This window comes from Zalophus californianus, chromosome 4 (genome assembly GCF_009762305.2).
Source record: "Zalophus californianus isolate mZalCal1 chromosome 4, mZalCal1.pri.v2, whole genome shotgun sequence".
In the NCBI taxonomy this organism is placed as follows: domain Eukaryota; kingdom Metazoa; phylum Chordata; class Mammalia; order Carnivora; family Otariidae; genus Zalophus; species Zalophus californianus.
In genome coordinates, this window is record NC_045598.1 from 5,456,245 (window position 1) to 5,477,402 (window position 21,158).

The window sequence follows — 21,158 nt, forward strand, 5'->3', positions numbered from 1 at the left end:
TCAGGAAATAACAAATACCTGAATTACCTGACAGATTCATCCTCCAGGTACTGAAACTAAACAGGGCAATTCCTCTTTTTCTAGCTAGAAAATGGCTTTCCACTTCTATCTTTAAGATATTTGGGTTTTGTGGGTATTAGGAAGTGTTCTCGCAGATCAGAGAGACTACTCTGTGAAAAGCGATTCCTAGACAAATTCCTTTTTTCCCCCGGGATGATATTTCCATGAGAGGGCTTTGCCGCCTAGAACAGGTACTACAGGCACTATCATAAACAGTGGGAATTCTGGTTTTCCAATAACCTGTTTTTGTAAGTTGCTGGCCCAGTACCTGAGTTCAGTAAAAGTGGGCAAAGCTATCCTACTGGCATAAAAGAACCCTAATTGGAAGAAGAAGAGGTAACACTGTCTGGTCTCAAATTTTTAAGCAACAGATTTTCTCTATATTTGACAACTGGGTTTCCAAACACTTAACTTGGCCAGATGGTGCCAGTTATCTGGGTAAGTAGTGATTTCAGCGCTGACTCTTGAGAGCAGTCCTGTGAAATCTCTTCAGCGGATCATTATCAAGTTCTGCAGGTTACACTTATACTTTTTGCTTTGTTGTATATACTTTAATCCAAGGGACAATTCTCTTAACGATGCCTGGAAGTGTGCTGCTTAATGGAGAGAAGTAGACAGTGCTCTAGGTCAACCACGGTGACATCACACTTCCTTAAAGTTGACATGAGCCGTAGTCCCCAAGTGGGGCCCAATATATTTGGTGAGGAGTAGGAAATGAATGTGTGGGATGTGTCATCATGGATGTAATTCAAATATCCAAAGTAATTATGTCTTACTTGCCTCTTTTAGGAAATGAATATTTTTGGAACACAGTGGTGTGTGTTAAATTGCAGACAACATGCTCTGTGTCATTCTTATTGGGCCTCTCTGTCTTTTTTGTTTTGCAATCCAAATGAGATTTCTGGAAAATGGCAAGATCTCTCTTTTCCTAAATTCCCCACGAGCTATTGCAGCTCTCAGAGCAACAGGTAACTAATCAGAAAGCCGCATCTGGCTGCCCTGTATATTTTTGACGTCCAGCATTGCAAGAATATACCTGCTAAAATCCACTGACTCATGAAACATTCCTCTGGCTGAGCGTTCCTGAGTAGATGTAATGAAACAGCTTTGCCTTATGCTTTACCCATGGAGCCATTGTTTGCTACAAATTTCGGAAGCAGGCCTACTTCATTTATTCATGAATTATCATTGGACGTCTGACGGAAATAAACCCTGTGGGCTTTTGCTGGCTTTCAGTGCTGTTGCTTACTACATCACTTCAGTACATTAGAATGCAACATTCGTTTTTTTTTGTTGTTGTTGTTGTTGTTGTTTTTTCTTTGGTTTTGTTTTTTTGTTGTGGGGGTTGGTTGTTTTGGGAGGGCTTGGGGGGGTTTGTTTTGTTTTTATTTTTTTGTTTTGTTTTGTTTTTCTTGTTGTTGAGACTACAGCAGTATCCCAAAGTGGCGATCATTTTCAGCCTAGAATGCTTGGGCAAATCCAGGATTTGTCTCCAATTTTTATAGTTGAATGGTCACAGGTCAAAGTCTTGCTCCTCTAAGTCAGTCGTAGGAGTACTGTTTTCCAGGGTACTTTCAGGAGGCTGAGAACTATGCTCCTTGCCGCTCTCCATACGGCCGTGAGAGCCTTGTAGCTACAGGACTTGTAGCCTCTGTCCCAGTGAATTGTCTGTCCCGTCCCACGGAAGGCTGCTCTGTCTTCTGCGTGGAGAAATTCAGAAGCAAGCGTAATTATAATGGGGTTTGTTTTTAGATGACCAGGACATTCTTAGGCTAGGTTCTTTATTGGTCCTGAATGAATCTCGCAGGTGTAATTCCTTTAGAGAACCAAAACCTCAGGAACCATTAGCTGCATGTAGATAGCATATACCACGCAACAGAAGTTTATTGAACATCTGTATTCTAAGTTCTATAAATACAGTGACTGGATTTTCAAGCATAATTCCAACTTCAAAAATTCTGGTCTCTATTTACCAAGTTGTGTACTGAAAAAAATGGCTCATAATGCAGGTAGTATCGATGACACTGGTTCAGTTAGTTGATGCTGGTTTTGGACTATAAAATTGAATTTTTTTTTTCTCCACTGAATTTTTCAGTTGGGTTTCTTGTGTCACGTGAATGCAACATTTGTGAGACGTGTAGTAGTAACAGATGGATAGAAAAACATCTTATAAACTTTTTTTTTTTTTGGAGAATGACAAGCAGGAATAATTATTACAGAAGAAGTATACTCCTTGTAGCACATTTTGGAAGTATAAGTAAGCCAGGAGAAAAGCCCAGAGGTAATAACAGCTAAACTTTTATGACCCTTCTCATGGCAGATGTATGTGTAGTTGACATGTGCCTTTTAGTGGTTTTTCATGTCCTGACAGAGACAAGGCAACAACAAATTTCTGTAACTATTGGAAACATCTGTTTTTTAAGATTTGCTAACAAAAATTCGAGTATCAAATGTTCTAAATTACTTCAGGGATATAGTTAATTGTTCTGTGTTTCTTTAGAGGCAATAGATCATTCAAACATTACTTTTTGTCCAGTTGACATTTGACTGAAAACAAAATAAAATTAAAAATTAGGTACCTCTAGTCTATCCTAATAATCTGCCCTCAAGTAACTTAGAACTCCATTTATGACTTCAGTAGGGCAGATTGTAAAAGTCTCTCAATTTCATCTAAATGTTGAGAGGTAAATTGACATCCATGTAGTCTGCCAATTGGACATTGCAGGAGGATAAAAATCTTCCCTTTCCTTGGTTCTTATTCCCACTATTTTCAGATCTCAGATCCATTTTATAAAATTGATAAGTGCATTTTAAGTGGAGGAATTTTTGTTCTCCCAACACCGTAGTAAAATCAACATAAGGTCCCATAAGGGACAGCGTCTCAGAGTTGAGGAAATATAATTGTTAGGAATATAGGTGTTAATTGTTACCAGTTTTCAAAAATGTACGCCTCTCATGCCATGGAGATTTTCCAAATGCCTTCGGAAAAACTGATACGGTAACAGTTGGTTTTTTTTGTTTTTTGTTTTTTGTTTTTTCATTGTTTTGTTCTCCTGAGGCAGCAGAGTGGAGAGGTGAAGTCAGACAGGCCTGGGCTCAAATCCCCACTCTGCCACTTGTTAACTGTATTATTTGAGGCAGGTTGCTTCATTGCTATAAATCTCAGGTTCTGCATTTACAAATTGGAGAGAACGGGGATGTGTTGGGAGGACTAAACAAGGTAACAAATACTAAGCCTGTACAGCCATTGGGACAGAAGCCTTCTCTTCCTCTTCCTCTTCCCTAATTCCTCCTTGAACATCTTTCTGTTACAAACAAAACAAACAAACAAAAAAACCTATGCCATTGAAGCCATTCGGGTATCACTTAATCATGCTAACGTACTATAAAAACATCGTCCTGAAACTGAGAACTAAGTTCTCCACCATAGCTGAGGAGTGATGAAAGCCTAGAAAACATGTCGGAGATCAGGGCGTCTCCTTTTTCCAGTGTAGACGACTGTAGTCATCTCTGTGTGTGGACATGCATCTCTCCTTAACCTAGAGCCATGCGAGGCTATCGCTAGTTTATAGCAGAGTATTTACATGGTGACTTTGAAACCTCATGAAAACTTAGTTGACTTTTTAATTAGTTTCAAAAGAAATTGGGAAAAAAAACCCTGCAGAAACAAATGTGACCATTTTAACTAAAAGAAAAATGTTTAAGGTTTACCCACTATGACCAGCTGATTACAGCTTCTTTGGTCTGAGACTGTATGAAACATTTCTGGCTTATAATCCACTCTTCTTTTTCTTTCATCTCAATGATGAACTTAATCTTTTTAAATCGTTCCTCTTCACTCTAGAAAAACTGTGGGTGGACATCTGTGTTTATGCTGTCAGATTTTGAGTTCAGAATTCTTCAGATTCTAGAAATCTCATCGGGGATGGAGTCACTCTTGCATATCTGTGAATGAGTTCTGTACTGGTGCAGAAATGAAATGTCGCATCCGAAGGAGCATGCACCTTTCGCGGTGATTCAGCGGCTGGGTCTGCACAAGTACAGATTCTGCATGCCCGGGGTAAAGGTGGCATCAATGCATGCCTTGCATTTTTCCAGCCAGAGGGCTGTTAGTATAGATACTGCATGTTTAAAAATTGAACACACAATATAGCATGTTTCAATTTTTAAAAAGCCATTTATTTATCAAGTATGCATGTCCAAAATCAGGGACCTATAATGATGCACAATTCTGTACTGCAATACGATCCAAATCACTCTAAAACTTAACAATCCATGGTATATTTAGTTATAAAATTTGAAACTAGATAATACCTGGATCCAGTTACGAACAGAGCAATGTGTTCTAAGTGTACCTGTTAAGGAAGGATTTCAGCAGTTTTGAAGATACACTGTTGATCAAGCTGGACCTGGTGTATTTAGTCAATAAGTCAGGCAAATAAGCAAGTTTTCAAACATGATAATTCTTTTCAGTATTAATGATAAAATAATAAAGCTTTTTTTTCTGAAAGAGAGCAACTACTCTTTGAAGAGATTGTATCAACTTTGCAGAATACTCAGAAATGATTCTGCTTGGAGGTGGTAAATCTTCTTAAGTTGCTATAATAGCGTATGTGCCAGGTCGTTGAATCCCAGCCTGTGTAATATTAGCAACTTCCTACTGCTTTTCAAAATGTTTTCTTCCCCCTGAGTGTTAACAAGAATCTTAGAAAGTAAAGTGGCATTTGTTTTAGAATAGAATTTAAATTGACTGGTATCACTTAAGATAACAGCAGAAACCTTATCCTTAGAGAATCAGAAAACTGTGTTTGGGGGATTACTGACCCCTGTATAGGCCCACGTGAGAAAAACAGATGAGACCTTTTCTTGTTGCGCTGTTGAGGTGTAGGGTATACGTGTCCCAAGAAACTGCTGCTTCTATTTGCCTAAACCCATTCTCCCACCCCCATTTTGGGAAACAAATGTTATTATACGGTATGCAGAGCTACACGCTGTCTGCCCTGTCCCGCACATGCTGCTTTCAGGACTTAGACCCTGAAGCCACACTCGCATTTGATCATTTGGCTATTAAGGCAAGATCTTCATTATTTGCCACTAAAAGGAAATAACCTAGCTTACGACCCCTTCCCTGGCGCCCCACCTACATCAGGTGGCCATGTCCAAAACCCAAGACAAAGTTTTATATTGAAAACTATAGACCAGAGACCAGACCATTAACACGTAATTTGCTGATGTGAACTTTCCATGACTCCGTTGATAACAATTTCATTTAAATGTGTTTGCTACAACATGTTGGATAAATAGCACAAAGTGTACCTGCTTGGTACAGCACCCTGTTGCTATCCATCTGGGAGCACTAGGGGAAGTGACCCGAACATCTTGTAGAGTTACAATGTGGAATGGGAGGAAGGTAAGGAATAACGAAAATCAGAAAGACTCCACAATACTGCGAGTGCAGTAGTCGAGCTATGCAGGCGTCCGATCGGCTTCAAGATACCGACGGTCTTGAGTCTGTGAGCAAAGCAGTTCAATCCCTGGGTGTGTCAGACGTGAAGTAAGTGTGTGTGCAGTTTCCCTAACTTGCCTCCTTTGGGATTGCCGGCCATTAATGGTGGTCCCACCAGGCTAAAAAGGAAAGCTAGGTGAACAGTTAACTCTTCCTAAGATGAACACGTTGCTGTCACACGTGACTTAATGCTGTAGACTTCGGTATTGCTTTGTGTTTAGAGCACTCGCTGCAGAGTAGAGTTTCAGGAAGGGTCATGTCTTCCTCTTGGAATATTTCCCCCAGTAGTGTAGCAGGAGTTTCTTTTGCCATCAGTCTTCCCAAGGGTTTTGTCTTGGTTTTTCACTTCAGAGGGAACGGTAATGGCCTTCCCCTCACCTGGCCACGGTTTCACTATATAGCTATCACCTGGTGTTCTGTTCTGTTTCTCTTCCAGAGTGAAAGAGTTGAGAAAGGCCAAGGAACTTGAAGACATACAGCAGCATCCCTTAGCAATGTGACATTGCTTTTCAGACTGTTTTCATTTCTGTTTTTAGCAGAGACAGCAACGACACGCACACGCACGCACACACACACGCACACACACGCACACACACAATCCCTCTGCAGTTTTGGGGAGATCAGCTGCAGGATTTTAACAGGAATGTGTTGGTCATTGCATCTGCACTTTCATGGACAACTTTTAATTTGATCAGCAAGACATCTTGGAACTCAATCTTCTGTTGGATCATGGGAAAACAAGACACCACGAGGAACTGAAAGAGGCTTCCCCTTCTTAGGAAGAAGCCAGTTTCCTTCTCATATAGGGCTGTATTCAAACATCGTGTGGAACTGTACAAATACTTATACCAAAAATACAGACAAGCAAAGGTGGGGATGCACTAGCAACAAAAGAGAGTGCTGCTCCTGCACCTGTCAGTTACTTCCAAGAAGCTGAATCTTTGGGATTGATTCTCAGTGGAGGGCTTAGATCATACAAATCTTTATTGGGTCCGTGTGTTCTCATTTCCTTCACTGATCTTATTTTATTTTAATTTGTGTTTGTTTTAATCTCTACAGCACACTTAATGCAACTTTTAAAATCTGCAGGTTTTTAATGTCTTGTGGAAATTTGCAGAGGGGCGGGTGTGTGGTAAACGGGTAATGCATGGGAACTAATGAGAAACAGCTTACAGAGTTTAAATTTATTTTCTTGTCCCCACCACCTCCCAAGGACCTGCGAGTATAGTGATCATCTTGTCCCTTTTGTCATGCTCAGCACTTTAATTTTTGGGCCTTACTTTCATGTGCAATGAGATTTACTTAGAGAATTGGTACAGCATGGAGCCTTTTTTAGTAACCTTGGAAACTGTAGTCATTCTAAGGAATCATAAACCTTGCCTGGACATTTGCCACCTAAAAGATCAGTGTGGTGCTGCGTTCTGGCCAGTAAATTCCATATTTTTGGCTATAATCTCATCCAAACTGAGCAGTTTCTGTGTATATATAGAAGATAGAAACGGAAAGTGAGAAAATATTTGAAAGGGATTATATTAATTGCTAAATATTTTATTCACAAAGGTCAATAACATGGCAAGATAAAATTATTTGTATAGTTTTGTCTGAATGAGCGAGAAAAAATGTGGATGTATTGTTTGTATATATTGTATATATTAAAACAAAGAGATATGTGCATGAAATCAAGAAAAAAGAAATGAACAAAAGCAAAGCATTAGTGGCTATGGTCTGTAAAATGAAACAAAAAAAAACTTTATTTCACTATAAGAGTACTTTATTTTAAATGTTCTTTAGAAGAACATTTTGCTAAAGCATGACTAAACTGCAAAAAACAAAAAACAAAAAAAAAAGAGCTACTGTATTTAGACTTAGGATAAAAGGCAGAGTAACATTACTTTAAAAAAAAAAGGATATGTTTACATTTAATTTTGGCTACCAGGAGTTTATTTTATTTAATTTAAAATTTTTTTGCCAATGGTGCCAAGTAATGTGAATGCTAATATTGCTTAAGAAAATTAAGTTACTTTTGCTAAACAGATAATCATAAGATGAATCCGTATATAGCTTAACACCATCCACTCACTCCAACAAAGAACACCTAGAACGATCAGAACCTGACAAAAGAAATAGTATGAAAAGTAGGAAAACGTCTCACGTTTTTCATATCTCCTGCTGGAAATCAGAAAATATATCAAAAATTGCACAAAAATAACTAAGAATTTAAAAGATGCAAACTGGTCTCATAGGGTTGTCATGGTCTATTACTCTTTCCATATAATGAGGAGCCAAAGAAATCTGATGCTTTTAAAAATTAAACTACTAACGTTAAATTGAGAGAATAAAGTTCGCATTTGCTGATGCCAGTTTAAAATTCCCAGGTAAAGTTTCAGGATCAGTTGGTGTAAAGCTGAGATAACAGTTTTGTTTTGTTTTTTTCTTGGTTCTGGCTGCCAACTGTAAGTTAAAACTCAAGGCTCGTTGTGAAGCCTAAAAATATTCACAAATAAGCTTTTAAACTGGTGTCTTTAGAAGGAAGGTAGATACAGAAAGATTGTGGTAAAAACTGGGGTCAGTGCTCTTGGTGCCTTTTCTATAATTGTACTTGTTTTTTAATTACTTCCTTTCACTGCCAACCTCGGATTACTGTACAGTATATGTCTTACCGCTTGTGATCAGCTTTGACAACAGTGACGGCCCCACAACCAGTAGCCACCTGTACATTTGTAAACTGACCTGGCTCGATTTTGTTTTTAAATGTGTGGGTTATGTTGCAGCTGTTGCCCTCCCCCCGCCCCGAAATGCCTATTATTTTACCCAATTTGACCTGTAGGATTGAGTAATTTACAAACACACAAATGTATCGTAAATGGGAATAGGAAGGTGAAAGCCAGCTCTTTCAGGATATCCCATATTAGTACCGAATTTAGATACGTTTATTCCATTTATTATGGTACAAATAACTGATCTTTTGACAAGAGTAATGACCTCAGTGGATTTGTGTTAACCCTCACATTGACTTATTCATTTATTTTTTTTTAATGTCTCCCATGCTACATTATTAGCCAAGTAAGTTAGAAACTTCTGGAAGATAAAGACTTAACATAGAATTAGGAGGGTTCTTACGGAGGGGATAGGGAGTAGGTTCAAAACCTACCCGTGTAGCCTACCAGTACAACTGTGAATCCTAGGTGAGGTACAGATGCACTTCCACTGAAACGAAGCATTTCTGACCGCTTTTCCTTGGTTGTGAATCTTAATTTTGAATATAAGACGATAGGTAAGCGCAGCTTTCTTGGATAATCTGAATTCCCAAGTGCCAGGAGTAGGATTTCATTATAAAATTAATAGCTAATCTTATTCTGTCTCCTGAAGATTTAATTGCTATTCTTGTTACCCATTTGAAATCAGCTGTACTGTGTGAACGAAATAAAGACAATAACTCGAACCCCTCTCTGGCTGCACGGTCGCTTATGGCAGTTCCACACAGTAGTTGGCGCCCAATGGGGGGTCCCTGAGACTTGCATGTAAAACTAGTCTAGATGTCTTCTTTTTTGTAAGTTTTATTTTTGTAATTGTGCATGTGAAGCATCATTGAATCAATGGATCTGTTGAAGAACTCAGCTGCTGGAAACCATGCAAAATGTTTTGAATTGCCCTTAAAATATGGAAAATGTTTTCTGAATGCTTTATATTCTTTCTGCTGTAAATTAAAAACGAAGAAAATTTCCCCATACTATGTGTGTGCTTTGCTTTAACTTTACCTGATACTGAAATCCAGGGTGACCGGCCTGTTTCAAACCCAGATGAGATCATCTCATGTATCTCCTTAGATCTAGAGACAAATGTTTTGGCATCGACTGTTACAGAGCTTCAGACATGCCCATAAAAGAAAAATGTCTTCGTAAGCCACTGCCCCTAGAACCCTTGCTTCTCAATGGTCTTCTCAGGCACCTCTCAACATACCAGTTACTTGAAACATAAAGACACCAATCTAAATTCACCACTGCCGCTAAAATCCTCTGCTGTTTTTGAAAAGGCATTTTCCAACTGACTACTAATGTCCATCTTCTTTTCTGAGAATTCTGTCGTCATCTCCTTTCCTTTCACTGCAGTGTCATCTTGTCTCCCTGGTAGTCCCTCTTCCATGGAGTCCTGTGTGGATGCTCCTGCCAGACCAAGTCCGCAAGGTATCTCCCAACTCCACCAGGCCCCAGTGATTTCTGGAGCCCACTGCATTTAAATGACATTCTCCTTGCTTGTTTAGTCTCACTCTTGACTGTCTTACTTTCACCTGTACCGCGCAACCTGCCCCTTCCGGTTGGCGGTGCAAACCATGTCCATTTCCACTGCTGCCTTTGGTCATGTGTATTCATCCCTTGCCTGGAGAGTTCTCTTCTTATCTACTTACCCAACTCAAATCCCACCTCCTCTGTAACACTCTTGTTTATTCTAATACACACTGACCTCTCCCTTTTCAAATTATTACATTGACCGTCGGAAAAGACAGTTCGGTATTAAAAGTATTTTCGTTTCCATTTCTCATCTCACCTGCCGGTTGACCTGGCAGTGCTTTGCAGTGTTGCTTTTTTGTTTTGTTTTTTAAGGTAGGCGTTGTCTACGTTGGTAGGAATACTTCCAGTAACAACTTTAAATACATTGCAGAGTAACTCACTGCATTTGGATTTATGCCTCCGCCTACAGCCGACCAGAAGTTGAGGACCTACTCTGTGCCGGGGCCCGGGGATATAGAAATACAGAAACTAACACAGCTCCTCATGGCCAGGCTCCCGTAAACAGATTGCAGTACGGTCTGTGCAGTGACAAATACTTGAGTCACAAACGAGCACACGAAGAGAGGGAGTCTAACCCTATCGACGCGTGTGATAAATACCCCCAAAGGGACTTCCGATCTCATTTTAACAAGTTTCCCTGGGAAACGTGGGGTCCCCAGGACCACTGGGTTAACGCGGGACTTCAAGCAGAAGCACACAGTCAGTCCCCAGTACTGTCACGGCCAGGGAAATGGCGCCCGGGCCCGGAAAAATGTACCACGCCCCCGCTCCGATTGACCTACACATTCCCCTTGCAGCGCCTACTGCGCCACATCCCCCAGCGTCGCAAGGGCGGCGGCGGGCAGAGCGCTCCCGGCGCAGTCAGCTCGCGCGGGACCGCCCAGCGCTCCCGGGTGGCCCCGCCCCGCTGGACCCCGCCCCCTTACGGCGCGCCCCTCCGCGGCCGCGCCCGGCGACGTCATCTGCCCCGCGCCGCCGCCCCGCCCAGCTCCCGGCCTTCGGTCCCGCTGCGCCGCTCTGCTGACCGTCGCCCGCCGTCGCCAAAATGTGAGTGACGCGGCGAGACGCGGGGCGGCCTCGGACTCCGGGGGGCGGTGGCCCGCGGCTGAGACCCTCCCCCGGCTCGGTTCCCCCCCCCCCCCGACCCCGGCAGCCGCTCGGACGCGGGCCTGCGCGGTGGCTCCCGAGGGCCAGGGGTGGGCGGCGGCCCCGAGGGTGCGGGCTGCGGGCTGCGGGCTGCGGGCTGCGGGCGGGCCGAGGCAGCCCCGCGGCGCAGCTCGCAGCCCCGCGGCTGTCGGGCTATCGCGGAAGAGGCGGGGGCGGGGCGGCCGGGGGCTTCCCGGAGCTAGGAAACGCCCCTCCTTCCCCTGACCCTACCTGGACCCTACCCCTTCTCCGCTTCCCTTAACCCCAGCCCGCGGCTCCGGAGAGGAGCGGTGGCCCCTGCCCTAGACCTGGAGCGCCCGTTCGCCTCCTGGTGCTGGGCTGGGCTCCGGAAGTTGCAAGGGAAAGGACCTCGGCCCTGGGTAGAGCGGACTCAGGAGCAGAGCTGTGGACCTTCCCTCTCTAAGCAGAAGCCGTCTTGTAGTGGCCCTTAAAAACGTGGGAGTGTCCCGTGGTAACATTCAGAGAAAACTGCCAAGAGTCACAAGGACCCTCCGGCCCCTCCAGCCTGTCCATCGCTCACCTAGAGAGGAGGAAGGAATGGGTGCTTCCCCCGGTTTCCTTCTAGAAGCTAGGGTCACCACTCTAGAGTGTACCTGCTGAGGCTGCTGTGACAGGAAATCACAGTGGTTAAGGTCTAGATCATATGGGACCTGGTCTAAAGACCGGCTCCACTGCAACCAGCTGTGTTGACTTTCTAAACTGCACTTTACACTTCTGTGAAATGAGGTTAATAGTAGTACCCCCTTCAAAGAGTTATAAGGATTAAATGAGAAAACGTACCAGTACATGGTCCTTCACTACTATCAGAGAATAAAAATAAAGTGTTAAGGGCAGGCATGGGACCTGCTACATCCCTGGTCTTTGACACATGGTAGGTATGAAAGAACTTGAATCAGTGGATGCATCAGTAGCTGTTGTGTACAAGACACATACTAGGTGCTGTCTTGGATACAGGGAAGAAACCTCTTAAGACACAGGAGTCTGTAAGGCAAGACATTACAGATGACCCTTGAACAACATGGGTTTGAACTGTGCAGGTCCACTTACACGTGGGTTTTTTCTGGTAAATACAGGACTGTAAATGTATTTTCTCTGTCTTGTGATTTTCTTAACATTTTTTCTCTAGCTTACTTCATTGTAATAACACAGTGTATAATAACGTATAACATACAAATATGTGTAAATGGTTTATGTTATTGCTAAGGCCTCCGGTCAACAGTAGGCTATTAGTAGTTGCATTTTTGGAGGAGTCAAAAGTTATATGCTGATTCTCAGTTGTGGGGAAGGGAAAGGGGTTAGCACCCCCAAACTCCACCTTGTTCAAGGGCCATCTGTGTGTGTGAAAAATCAAAGCATGGCCAACCAAGTAATGGAAGCAGTAAGGACTTCAGAGCCACAGTGGTCAAGGAAGATCTTCCTGGGGAGAAATAGGCATTCAGTGAGGATTTGAAGAGGAGTACCTTTTAAGAGAGGAAGCACTGCTTCATCTCACTTTTCCCACTCATACCACCCCTCCTCCCTGCATCTTGATGTTCCTGACCCTGTTTCTGTGAATGAATATATTTCTCCTTACTGGAAAAGTGGCATTCTGTAATTACTCATAACTATGAAAACAGTTCTTGCCACAATGAGAGAGATCAGAAGAGTACTGAGTGCATTTAAGTAGATGTGTGCCTTTAAACAAAAAATTGGAAGGTGTAGTTTCTCTCTCTTAGGATCCCTGATCTGAAGATCAGGTTGCTTCAGCGATGCAAAGTAGAGCTTACTAAACCTTCACTTTAGACTGGTCACTTTTCACATATGGATGAATCTTGGAAATTATAGAGGAATTAGAAGAAACATCATTAGAACCTTTGTTCATTACCGTAGGAAGGATTTCTTCTTCTGCTTTAGTTCTGAAACTTCTAACAGCGAGGTCTTGGAATAACGTCTGCATACTTACAGAAATGTATTTGGAATCAGAATTTACTCATGCTTGTGCCTTTCCACATTTCAGGTCTGCAAGTGTACCTGCAGGTTCAAGTGCTGCCTCTGGCAGCAACCGAAGACTTCAGCAGACACAAAATCAAGTAGATGAGGTATTGCTCTCAAATACTGAAGACAGTGAATTTTAAACCAACATGGGAACACTCTGGAAAGAATTCTTTTTAGAAAAAGTATCATAAAAGCATGAGTATAAAGGAAATTTTGACTGTTTCATAATAACAGATGAGCTAAGCTTCTGAGAAGTCAGTCTCCAGGTGTCATGCTTGTTTTCCTGTGACCAAATCTTGTATCTTAACCACAGACACTCCTCCCGAGAACATCCCTCCAAGAACCACTTTATAAGATACAGTTTGCCACAATTAAAAAAAAAAAAAAAATGGAAAAAAAAAAAAAGAACCACTTTATTAAATAGGGTAATAGAGTTTTAAGGATTAGGTCTACAGATTGTTCAAGCCAAGACCAGTCCCTCTGACCAGATTTTTCATCAGAATGCTTCCTACAGTAGCCTGACGTACTGGTTACCAGGCTTGAGGAAGCCTCTAGAACTCAGTTCCAATTGTTGCCCATTCATGTACCAAAGGCAGATGCTGGCAAACTGCTCTAGCCCAACAAATCGAAATCTGTGGAATTCTTGAGTCAGAGGACCCTCACAGCATCTTTTGTTCTGCTCTGTATATGCAGACCCACAGTGGAAGACTGTGAGAAATTCAGACTCGTATTCTATAGCCCAAAGAGCTGTCAGTGTCCAACAAAGACATCTTGGTCTTTCTGCACTTAGCTGCTTTAAAAAGCAGAGTTAAACTTAGGTTCGATTGCATTATTAAATCATTTGGTAATATTTTGTTCTGATGGTTTTGTTTATGAACTGAATTCTGAAAATTTTACATTTCCATGGTAAGAAACCCATTCTGATTCCATCCTGGATGAAACTTTTGTTTACTCACAAAATCAAACTGGGTCCTTTTTCTTAACCAAAGGAATTTTAAGGAGAGGTGTTTTGTTTTGTTTTAACTGAGGTGAAATTTACATAACATACAATTAGCCATTAACCAGTGGTGTTCGGTGTATTCACAATGTTGTGCAGCCATTACCTCTAATTTCACTACTTTTGCATCCCCTCCTGAAGAACACCCTGGACACATGTAATCACCACTCCCCGTTCCCCTTTTCTCCCATTCCTGGTAACCTGTAATTGGCTTTGTTTCTATAGATTTGCCTGTTCTGGCTGTATCCTCTAAAGGGGACCATGCACCATGTGGCCTTTCGTGTTTGGCTTCTTTCAGTCAGCATAATGTTTTCGCTGTTCATCCATGTTGTAGCATCTGTCAGTACCTCCTTCCTTTTTATGGCTGAGTGGTGTTCCATGGTGTGTGTGTGTACATAATTCGTTTTTCTTTTCATCTGTGGAGGGGTTTTTGAGTTTCCACCTTTTGACTGTCATGAATAATGCTGCTGTAAACATTCATGGACAAATTTCTGTGTGGACATATGTTTTTATTTCTCTTGGATATGTATCTAGAAGCAGGAGTGCTGGATTACGTGGTAATTCTGTGTTTCACTTTTTGAGGATCTGCCAAACGTGTCCACAGTGGCCGCGCCAGCCTTCATTCCCTCCCGCAGTGTCCGGGGGCTCCTGCTTTTCCACATCCTCACCAACACTTGTTAGCTTCTGTTTTCTCTGCGTGTAGCTGCCCTCCTTAGTGAATATGAAGTATTTCATTGTGGTTTTGGTTTGCATTTTCTTAATGACCAGTAGTGTCGAATATCTTTTCATGTGCTCGTTGATCATTTGTATACATTCTTTGTAGAAATGTCTATTCAAGTCTGTTGCCTGGCTTTTAATTGGGTAGTTTCTCTCCTTGTTGTTGGGGAGTAAGAGTTCCTTACATATATGTATTCTGGATATTAAACCCTTCTTAGATAAATGATTTGCAAATAGTTTCTTCTGTTCTGTAGATTGTCTTTTCACATCCCTGATAATGTCTTTTGATGCACAAAAGTTTTTAATTTTTAAAAAGTTCAATTTATTTTTTCTTTTGTTGTTCTTGATTCGGTGTCAAATCCATGGCCAAATCTGAAGTTTGGAAGATTTGCTCTTATGTTTTCTTCTAAGAGTTTTATAGTTTTTAGCTCTTATTCTTGGGTCATTGATCCATTTTGAGTTAATTTTTATATGTAGGGTTAGGTGTAAGGGTCCAGTTTCATTCTTTTGCATATGGCTGTCCCGTTGTCCTAGCACCATTTGCTGAAGAGACCATCCTCCTCCTCACGGAAGGATCTTTACAGCTTTGTCAAAAATCAGCTGGCCAGAGATGTTGGAGTTGATTTCTGGATGCTCCGTCTGTATGTCTGTCTTTATGCTAGAATCACACCGCCTTGGTTACTGTAGCTTTATTGTAAGGTTTTGAAATTGGAAAGTCTGAGTCCTCCAACATTTTCTTTTTCCGTATTGTTTTTGGCTCTTCAGACCCCTTGCAATTCCATAAAAATTTAAGGATTGGCTTTTCTGTTTCTGGGAGGGGGTGGTAGGGGGAGAAGGACAGTGGAATTTTAGTAGAGATTGTGTCGAATCTGTTTATCTGTACAGTGCTTTGAGATGTCTTGCCATGTTAATAACAGTAAGTGTTCCCATCTATGAATATGGGACGTCTTCCTATTTAATTAGGTCTTTAGTTTCTTTCAGCAATGTCTTGTAGTTTTCAGTGCACAAATCTTTCGCCTCCTTGGTTCAATTTATCCCCTAGTATTTTATTCTTTTGGATGCTACTGTATATGAAATTATTTTTTTAATTTCCTTTTCATTTCTCTTGTATGGAAACATTCTGATTTCTGGGTGTTGGTCTTGTACCCTGAACCTTTACTGAATTTGTTTATTGACTCTAGTAGTGTGTGGATTCTTTAGGATTTTCCATATACGGAATCATCTGCAAATAGAGATCATTTTACTTCTTTCTTTCCAATTTGAATGTCTTTTATTCTTTCCTTTGCCTGTTTGCTCTGGCCAGAACTTCCAGTACAATGTTGAACAGCATTAGTGAAAGTGGGCATCTTTACTTGTTCTTGATCTTAGGGAGAAACTCTCCACATTGAGCACGGATGTTAGTTGTGGGTTTTTCCATAAATGCCCTTTATCATGTTAGAGAAGTGCCCTTCTATTTCTAATTTGCTGAGTATTTTCATCATGAAAGAGTGAGCCACTCCCTGCTCCCTCCTTTTTAAAAGAAAGTTGTGGCTCAAAGTCATAAAGTGCTGACTTGAAAGAAAATGAGCCCATTTACCTCACTGAGGGTTTTGCTTGTTCTTCCCTTCCCTTATGTGTAACTTGGTGTGATCGGTGTTCATTCAGGTGGTGGACATCATGAGAGTCAATGTGGACAAGGTGTTGGAAAGAGATCAGAAGCTCTCGGAGTTAGACGATCGTGCAGATGCACTGCAGGCAGGAGCGTCCCAGTTTGAAACAAGTGCTGCCAAGTTGAAGAGAAAATACTGGTGGAAGAATTGCAAGGTAATTTTCTTTTAACTGGTTTTACATTAAGTCATCCTCTGTATTCTCAGAGGGTCAACTAAAGCTATGGGTGTTGGAGATGAGTTTGACGGCCCATACGTGGAAACCTGGATTGACTCCGAGTCTGAAGCACTGACTGCATGCTCTTTCCTTTCCCCTCAGCTAGGAATGCTCCATGATCCGTGGCTGACCTTAAGAAGCATATAGAATAGGAATGTCCAAAATCAGTCACCAACCTAAGCCCCTTCCAACCCTCCACCCCTACGCTGCAAAGCCCTGAACACATACTGGCAGGAGAGGCCTGGGGTTGGTGGTCCGCTGGCCTGTGGTTCAGCCAGTGGCTCCGGCGTCACAGGATTGGGGGGGGGGGTGCTTGAAAGCCAGTGCAGAAAGCAGCCCACAAGCAGCATACCCCAAAGCAGATCTTATACATCTCACGGCCCCCTTACTGGTATACAGGTGACACTTTCTGATACACAGGACGAGCTTAGTAGCCCTGCCTTGTGTGAAGAACTTGTATACACAAGCAAATGCCTTTCCGGGGACCACAAGTCATTTGACCATTTTTTAAAAAGCAGATAAATAACTTCATGCCGTAACTGAGACCAGTAAATTTAGGCCTTAAAAACTATGAATTATTTCAGATTATAGTGCACCTTAACTTCTCGGTCCGTGACTAGACTATCATACTCTTCAGTGAGCACCCTAATGTCTATATTTGGAAATGTGAAATGGTCTATGTTTTGTCATAGATGTGGGCGATAGGGATTGTCGTTGTGGTCATCATCATCATCATCATCATCGGTGAGTTCTCCTGCCCTAAATTCATTTTTCAAGCCTTCTCGGTATGGACACAGTTGATTTCACATACAAGAACTCAGAATAAAAGTTCCCTCAGAACTGTTAGTTTACTCCAAAGATTTTCATTTTCTTCAGTAAATGTTTTAAATACTTGAGTGTTACTTCATTAAAATCCAGGGTTTTTTTTAAATATAAACATTGATCCTTTGAAGTTAGAGAAAATGTATTCACTTCCACTGATCCATCTGTTTTCACTCTGAGTACATTTTCATTTGCTATTTCCTTTTATAAGAAAGAGTATCGTCTATTGATTAAAAGCATGACTACCTGTTCTCCACCATGGCTCCATTCCCATCCAGCTGCGTGGCCTTGGGCAAGCAGTTTAACGTCCCTGATCCTCAGTTTCTTCACTTGTAAAGTGGGGATGATAATAGTACCTACCCCTTAACGTTTGCTATGAGGACACCACTGCTGAATATATAAGAAGTGCATAGGATGGTACCCGGCGCATAGGAATAATAATAGCTGGGTAAGTAAATAAATCCATACAGACAGGCATGCACACACGAAGTATGATTACTGACGTTATTACTGCTGCTACCATGTATGATACTGGAACAGGCCATTGACGTTTGTAGCCCAGGACCTGGGAACCATTTGCAAAAGCAGTTCTTCCCATCCCTTCTCTTGACAACGTCCTCAAGCCCTTGACAAAGTATAGAGAAGCCACTAGTAAGAAGTTGGCCAAATTGAATTGCATATTTAGACTGTGATGTTCACTGTTAACTCTGGGTTTGCAGTGGGAGACTGAACTGTTGTTTCCTCTGCTTCTTTGTGTCTCCCCTGCTTGTTAGTGTGGAATGTTTCCCCGTGAAGAACCAGTGTAGCCCCAGCCTGCCGTTCAAGAAAGCTCTTCAAGACATTTGACTTAGAACCTGCTATATTCTCGAGCTCGCCTACTGTTCTGTCTAAACTGATGATTTTCTGTTTGTTACCGTAAAGTTTAATTTCTAGGCAACGTGCCTTTGTAATGTCATAAGCACTCCAAACTTGAAGTGCAGCCGCCCGGCCCACACCTGGCCCGGCGCCTTCACAGATTGCCACACGGCTGACGAAGAGGATCTCTTAATTTCCCAGGTGTCATCACCTCAAAGTCATGTTGTCTTGATGCATTGGTGTTAATTCCAGTTAAGGGAATTTGTTCCAAGTTAGCTATCCTTGCCGTCTGACATCTTCAGAACCACATTCTAAACTTTTAGGTAATCAGATTTCCAGTTTGTGCCTTCCAGAAAGAACACTACTGCCTAACGCAGATCTGTAACCATAACAGGTTGTGCCTTATTTTGCTCTTTTTCTGATTCCCTAGAAGAGAACTCTCTACTGTTGATAAGCACTACTGACTCTTGCGCTGTATTTAAAATAAGATGTGGATAAAGAGTTTTGGCTTTTACATTAGATACGAAGATGTTTACTTTCTTGTTAACTGTTTTTGTATCACTTGCTAAAAAATATTATTTTAATCAGACATAATAGCCTCTTTAAAACATTTTTATAGAACTATGGCTATGACCAAAGTTTCTATTTTGCCAAAAAGTTGAATGCCCTTAAGTCTGTTCCCAACAGATAAATTCAAAAAAGTGACAAATGGAACTTAAGGTGCCCTTCAGAATTAAAATTGTAATCTTGTCTGTGAACCCTCTACATCCTAACAGGCCTTTCTTGCCTTTGGAGTGCTGTGGGTGGTGCAGCTCCCCCTCTGATTCAGCATTTCTCCCACGGGTGAGGGAAGGTTTAAGCTAGACTCTGACCATCTCATCCCTGGAGACTGAGTTCTACCCGGCAGTTCACAAAATGTCAGCTGTGGACTCCAGTAGGTCTCTAATAATTACGTGAGCAACAATTCTGCAGCCTTCAAGTGAGACCATCTGTGAACTGGTCCTTAACTGGCCCATTCCCCATAGACGATAGTCTTTGGGAGTTTGTTTCCTATTTTTATTCATATTCCACTTCCTAAATCTGTCTTCTAAATTATGCTTTCAATTGGGCATTGGTCAGGGGTGGATGACTCTTCCTGGAGGATAGTTAACCAGAGACCCTTTCTTTCTTCAGCGTCATAGACTGCACAAGATGCTGCTTCGGAAATAGCTTTGTCATGAGAGACTTGTTGTGTATGTGAGATGTGCGTCATCAGGGCGGGTGGCTTAAGGATGGGAATTCAGGCAGGCATGCAAGCAGGCAGGGAGGCGCTGAGGGACAGATGCAGAGGTATTACTACTCTGGCCCATGGTTACTGGAGGATTCCAAAATTCCTGTTCCCACGCTAGCACGGGACTTACAAAGCAACAACAGTTGAGGGGCACCAGGACACGGACTCCCTTTAATATCTGTTGCCCTGGCCTCACTGAGATGCTGCAGTGTTGACGACACGCCCTGCAGGATGCCCAGCTGTGAGAAGGAAGCAGCGGGGTCAGTGTGGGGCGGGCCGTGAGCCCACCCCTCCGCTCAGGGGCTCTGGCCGGGTCTGCCTCTGAAACCTTGGTGCTCCCTCCTTGCCTCGTGCCCAGTCCCATGTAACCTGCTGGCTCCTGCATTAACCCAGGGGCACCTCGCTTGTATCTGTGCATTTAGCTGGGAACTTACCCACTATAATGAACTGAATAAACTGTTTATAAATGGAATTCCGGTATCTGTGTTGCTTGTAGAAGAACAGCTGCGCATGGTCCAAGTCTTAAAACTGGCATTCCTTGCTGCTGCCCTCACCTTTCACTTAGAAACCCCAAACTCCATTTTTCTCTTCTTGTCCCCGGTTCCCTCCCGAAGGACTCATTTCTTAGTCCCCAGGATTTCCCTGTACCCTAGCGAACCCAAGCAAACCCTTCCCCTCCTGAAAAGTATAGATGACTCGGGGGCTGGCTTTCTCACGATTACCAGAATGCTCAGGATCTGGCTTTTGAGTTTCTTCAATGTATGTTCTTTAAAGAGTGAGGTGCAGAGCCGGCCTGTGTGTGGTAGAACGGCAAGCTGCCTAGGTGGCCCACAGGGAAGGTAACGTGGATGGGCAAGAGACTTCTCCAAACATGGCTCTCGTTTTGATTCTGCTCATCCTTCCCCTTGAATACACTTCCCTTCTTAATCTACCACGGCTAGGGAACAACATAACAGGGGTAGAAGTAGCCTTTGCTTACAGTTACGATAAAATGCCATTTCCTATAGAAATCTGGGAGAGAAGAGGGTGACTTCTTCCATCGCCTTGACCTTGGAGAGGTGGTCACCGCTTTTCTTGTCTGGCATGCTATTGTGTCCTGGCAAAGCACTTACAGTAGAATTGTGCTGTTTGTTCACGACCTTTATATAATGAGATCTACATAAATTTTGGTGCCATTTTCAAGATTTTGAAGGAAAACCTACCATAAATGCGCTCTTTTCTGCCTCTCCTGTAAAGGTCAGGATTCCTCAGCCAACTGGGTCCTCAGCCAACTTCTCTTTCCATTCTGCCCACTCTCCCTGGTCAGTCTTACCTATTCCCACATCTCTAACCATTAATGTACTGATGATTCCTGGCCTAGTGGATACCGGCCTCTCAAACTCAGCAGGGACCAAAGAAGCAAGCATTCCCCAGCCGCATGCTCCTCTTCCTACCGTTAATAGTGTCTGTTCCAGAAAATGGCACCACCATCCATCCAGGGTCCACGCCAAACCAGTCCACTGGACTTGCTGATACTTTTAGTCACCACACAGATCACACCGAATGTGCTGGAGTGCTACATAATAAACATTCTCCAAATCTCAACGGCTTAAAGTTATTTCCTCACTCCTGCCTCATGTCCAATGCCAGGCCGCGGGA

The 21,158-nt window shown here is 42.5% G+C and overlaps 2 protein-coding genes across 14 annotated transcripts in view; both read left to right on the forward strand.

The window, feature by feature from the left end:
- CAMTA1 (calmodulin binding transcription activator 1) overlaps window positions 1–9,296 on the forward strand; it is an 869,134-nt gene extending 859,838 nt beyond the window's left edge. For 8 of the 13 annotated variants that reach the window (XM_027625430.2, XM_027625448.2, XM_027625457.2 and 5 more), the window contains one exon: window positions 6,003–9,296. In XM_027625430.2, coding sequence (XP_027481231.1) covers window positions 6,003–6,035 — 33 coding nt within the window. In that variant the 3' untranslated portion in view covers window positions 6,036–9,296. The remainder of the gene's footprint in view (window positions 1–6,002) is intronic. The other 5 variants (XM_027625467.2, XM_027625476.2, XM_027625507.2 and 2 more) reach the window with 1 other exon arrangement.
- Window positions 9,297–10,813: 1,517 nt separating this feature from the next.
- VAMP3 (vesicle associated membrane protein 3) lies at window positions 10,814–20,008 on the forward strand. The gene is made up of 5 exons (XM_027571044.2): window positions 10,814–10,902; window positions 13,019–13,100; window positions 16,355–16,513; window positions 17,266–17,317; window positions 18,169–20,008. Coding segments are annotated over exons 1-5 (315 nt in total). The 5' UTR covers window positions 10,814–10,900; the 3' UTR covers window positions 18,189–20,008.
- The last annotated feature ends 1,150 nt before the right edge of the window (window positions 20,009–21,158 follow it).

Excerpts from the sequence above, each read along its gene's own strand:
- VAMP3 (XM_027571044.2), top strand. Across the intron at positions 13,101-16,354 it reads CACAAAATCAAGTAGATGAG|GTGGTGGACATCATGAGAGT; the intron begins GTATTGCTCTCA and ends GTGTTCATTCAG. Across the intron at positions 17,318-18,168 it reads CATCATCATCATCATCATCG|TGTGGAATGTTTCCCCGTGA; the intron begins GTGAGTTCTCCT and ends CCTGCTTGTTAG.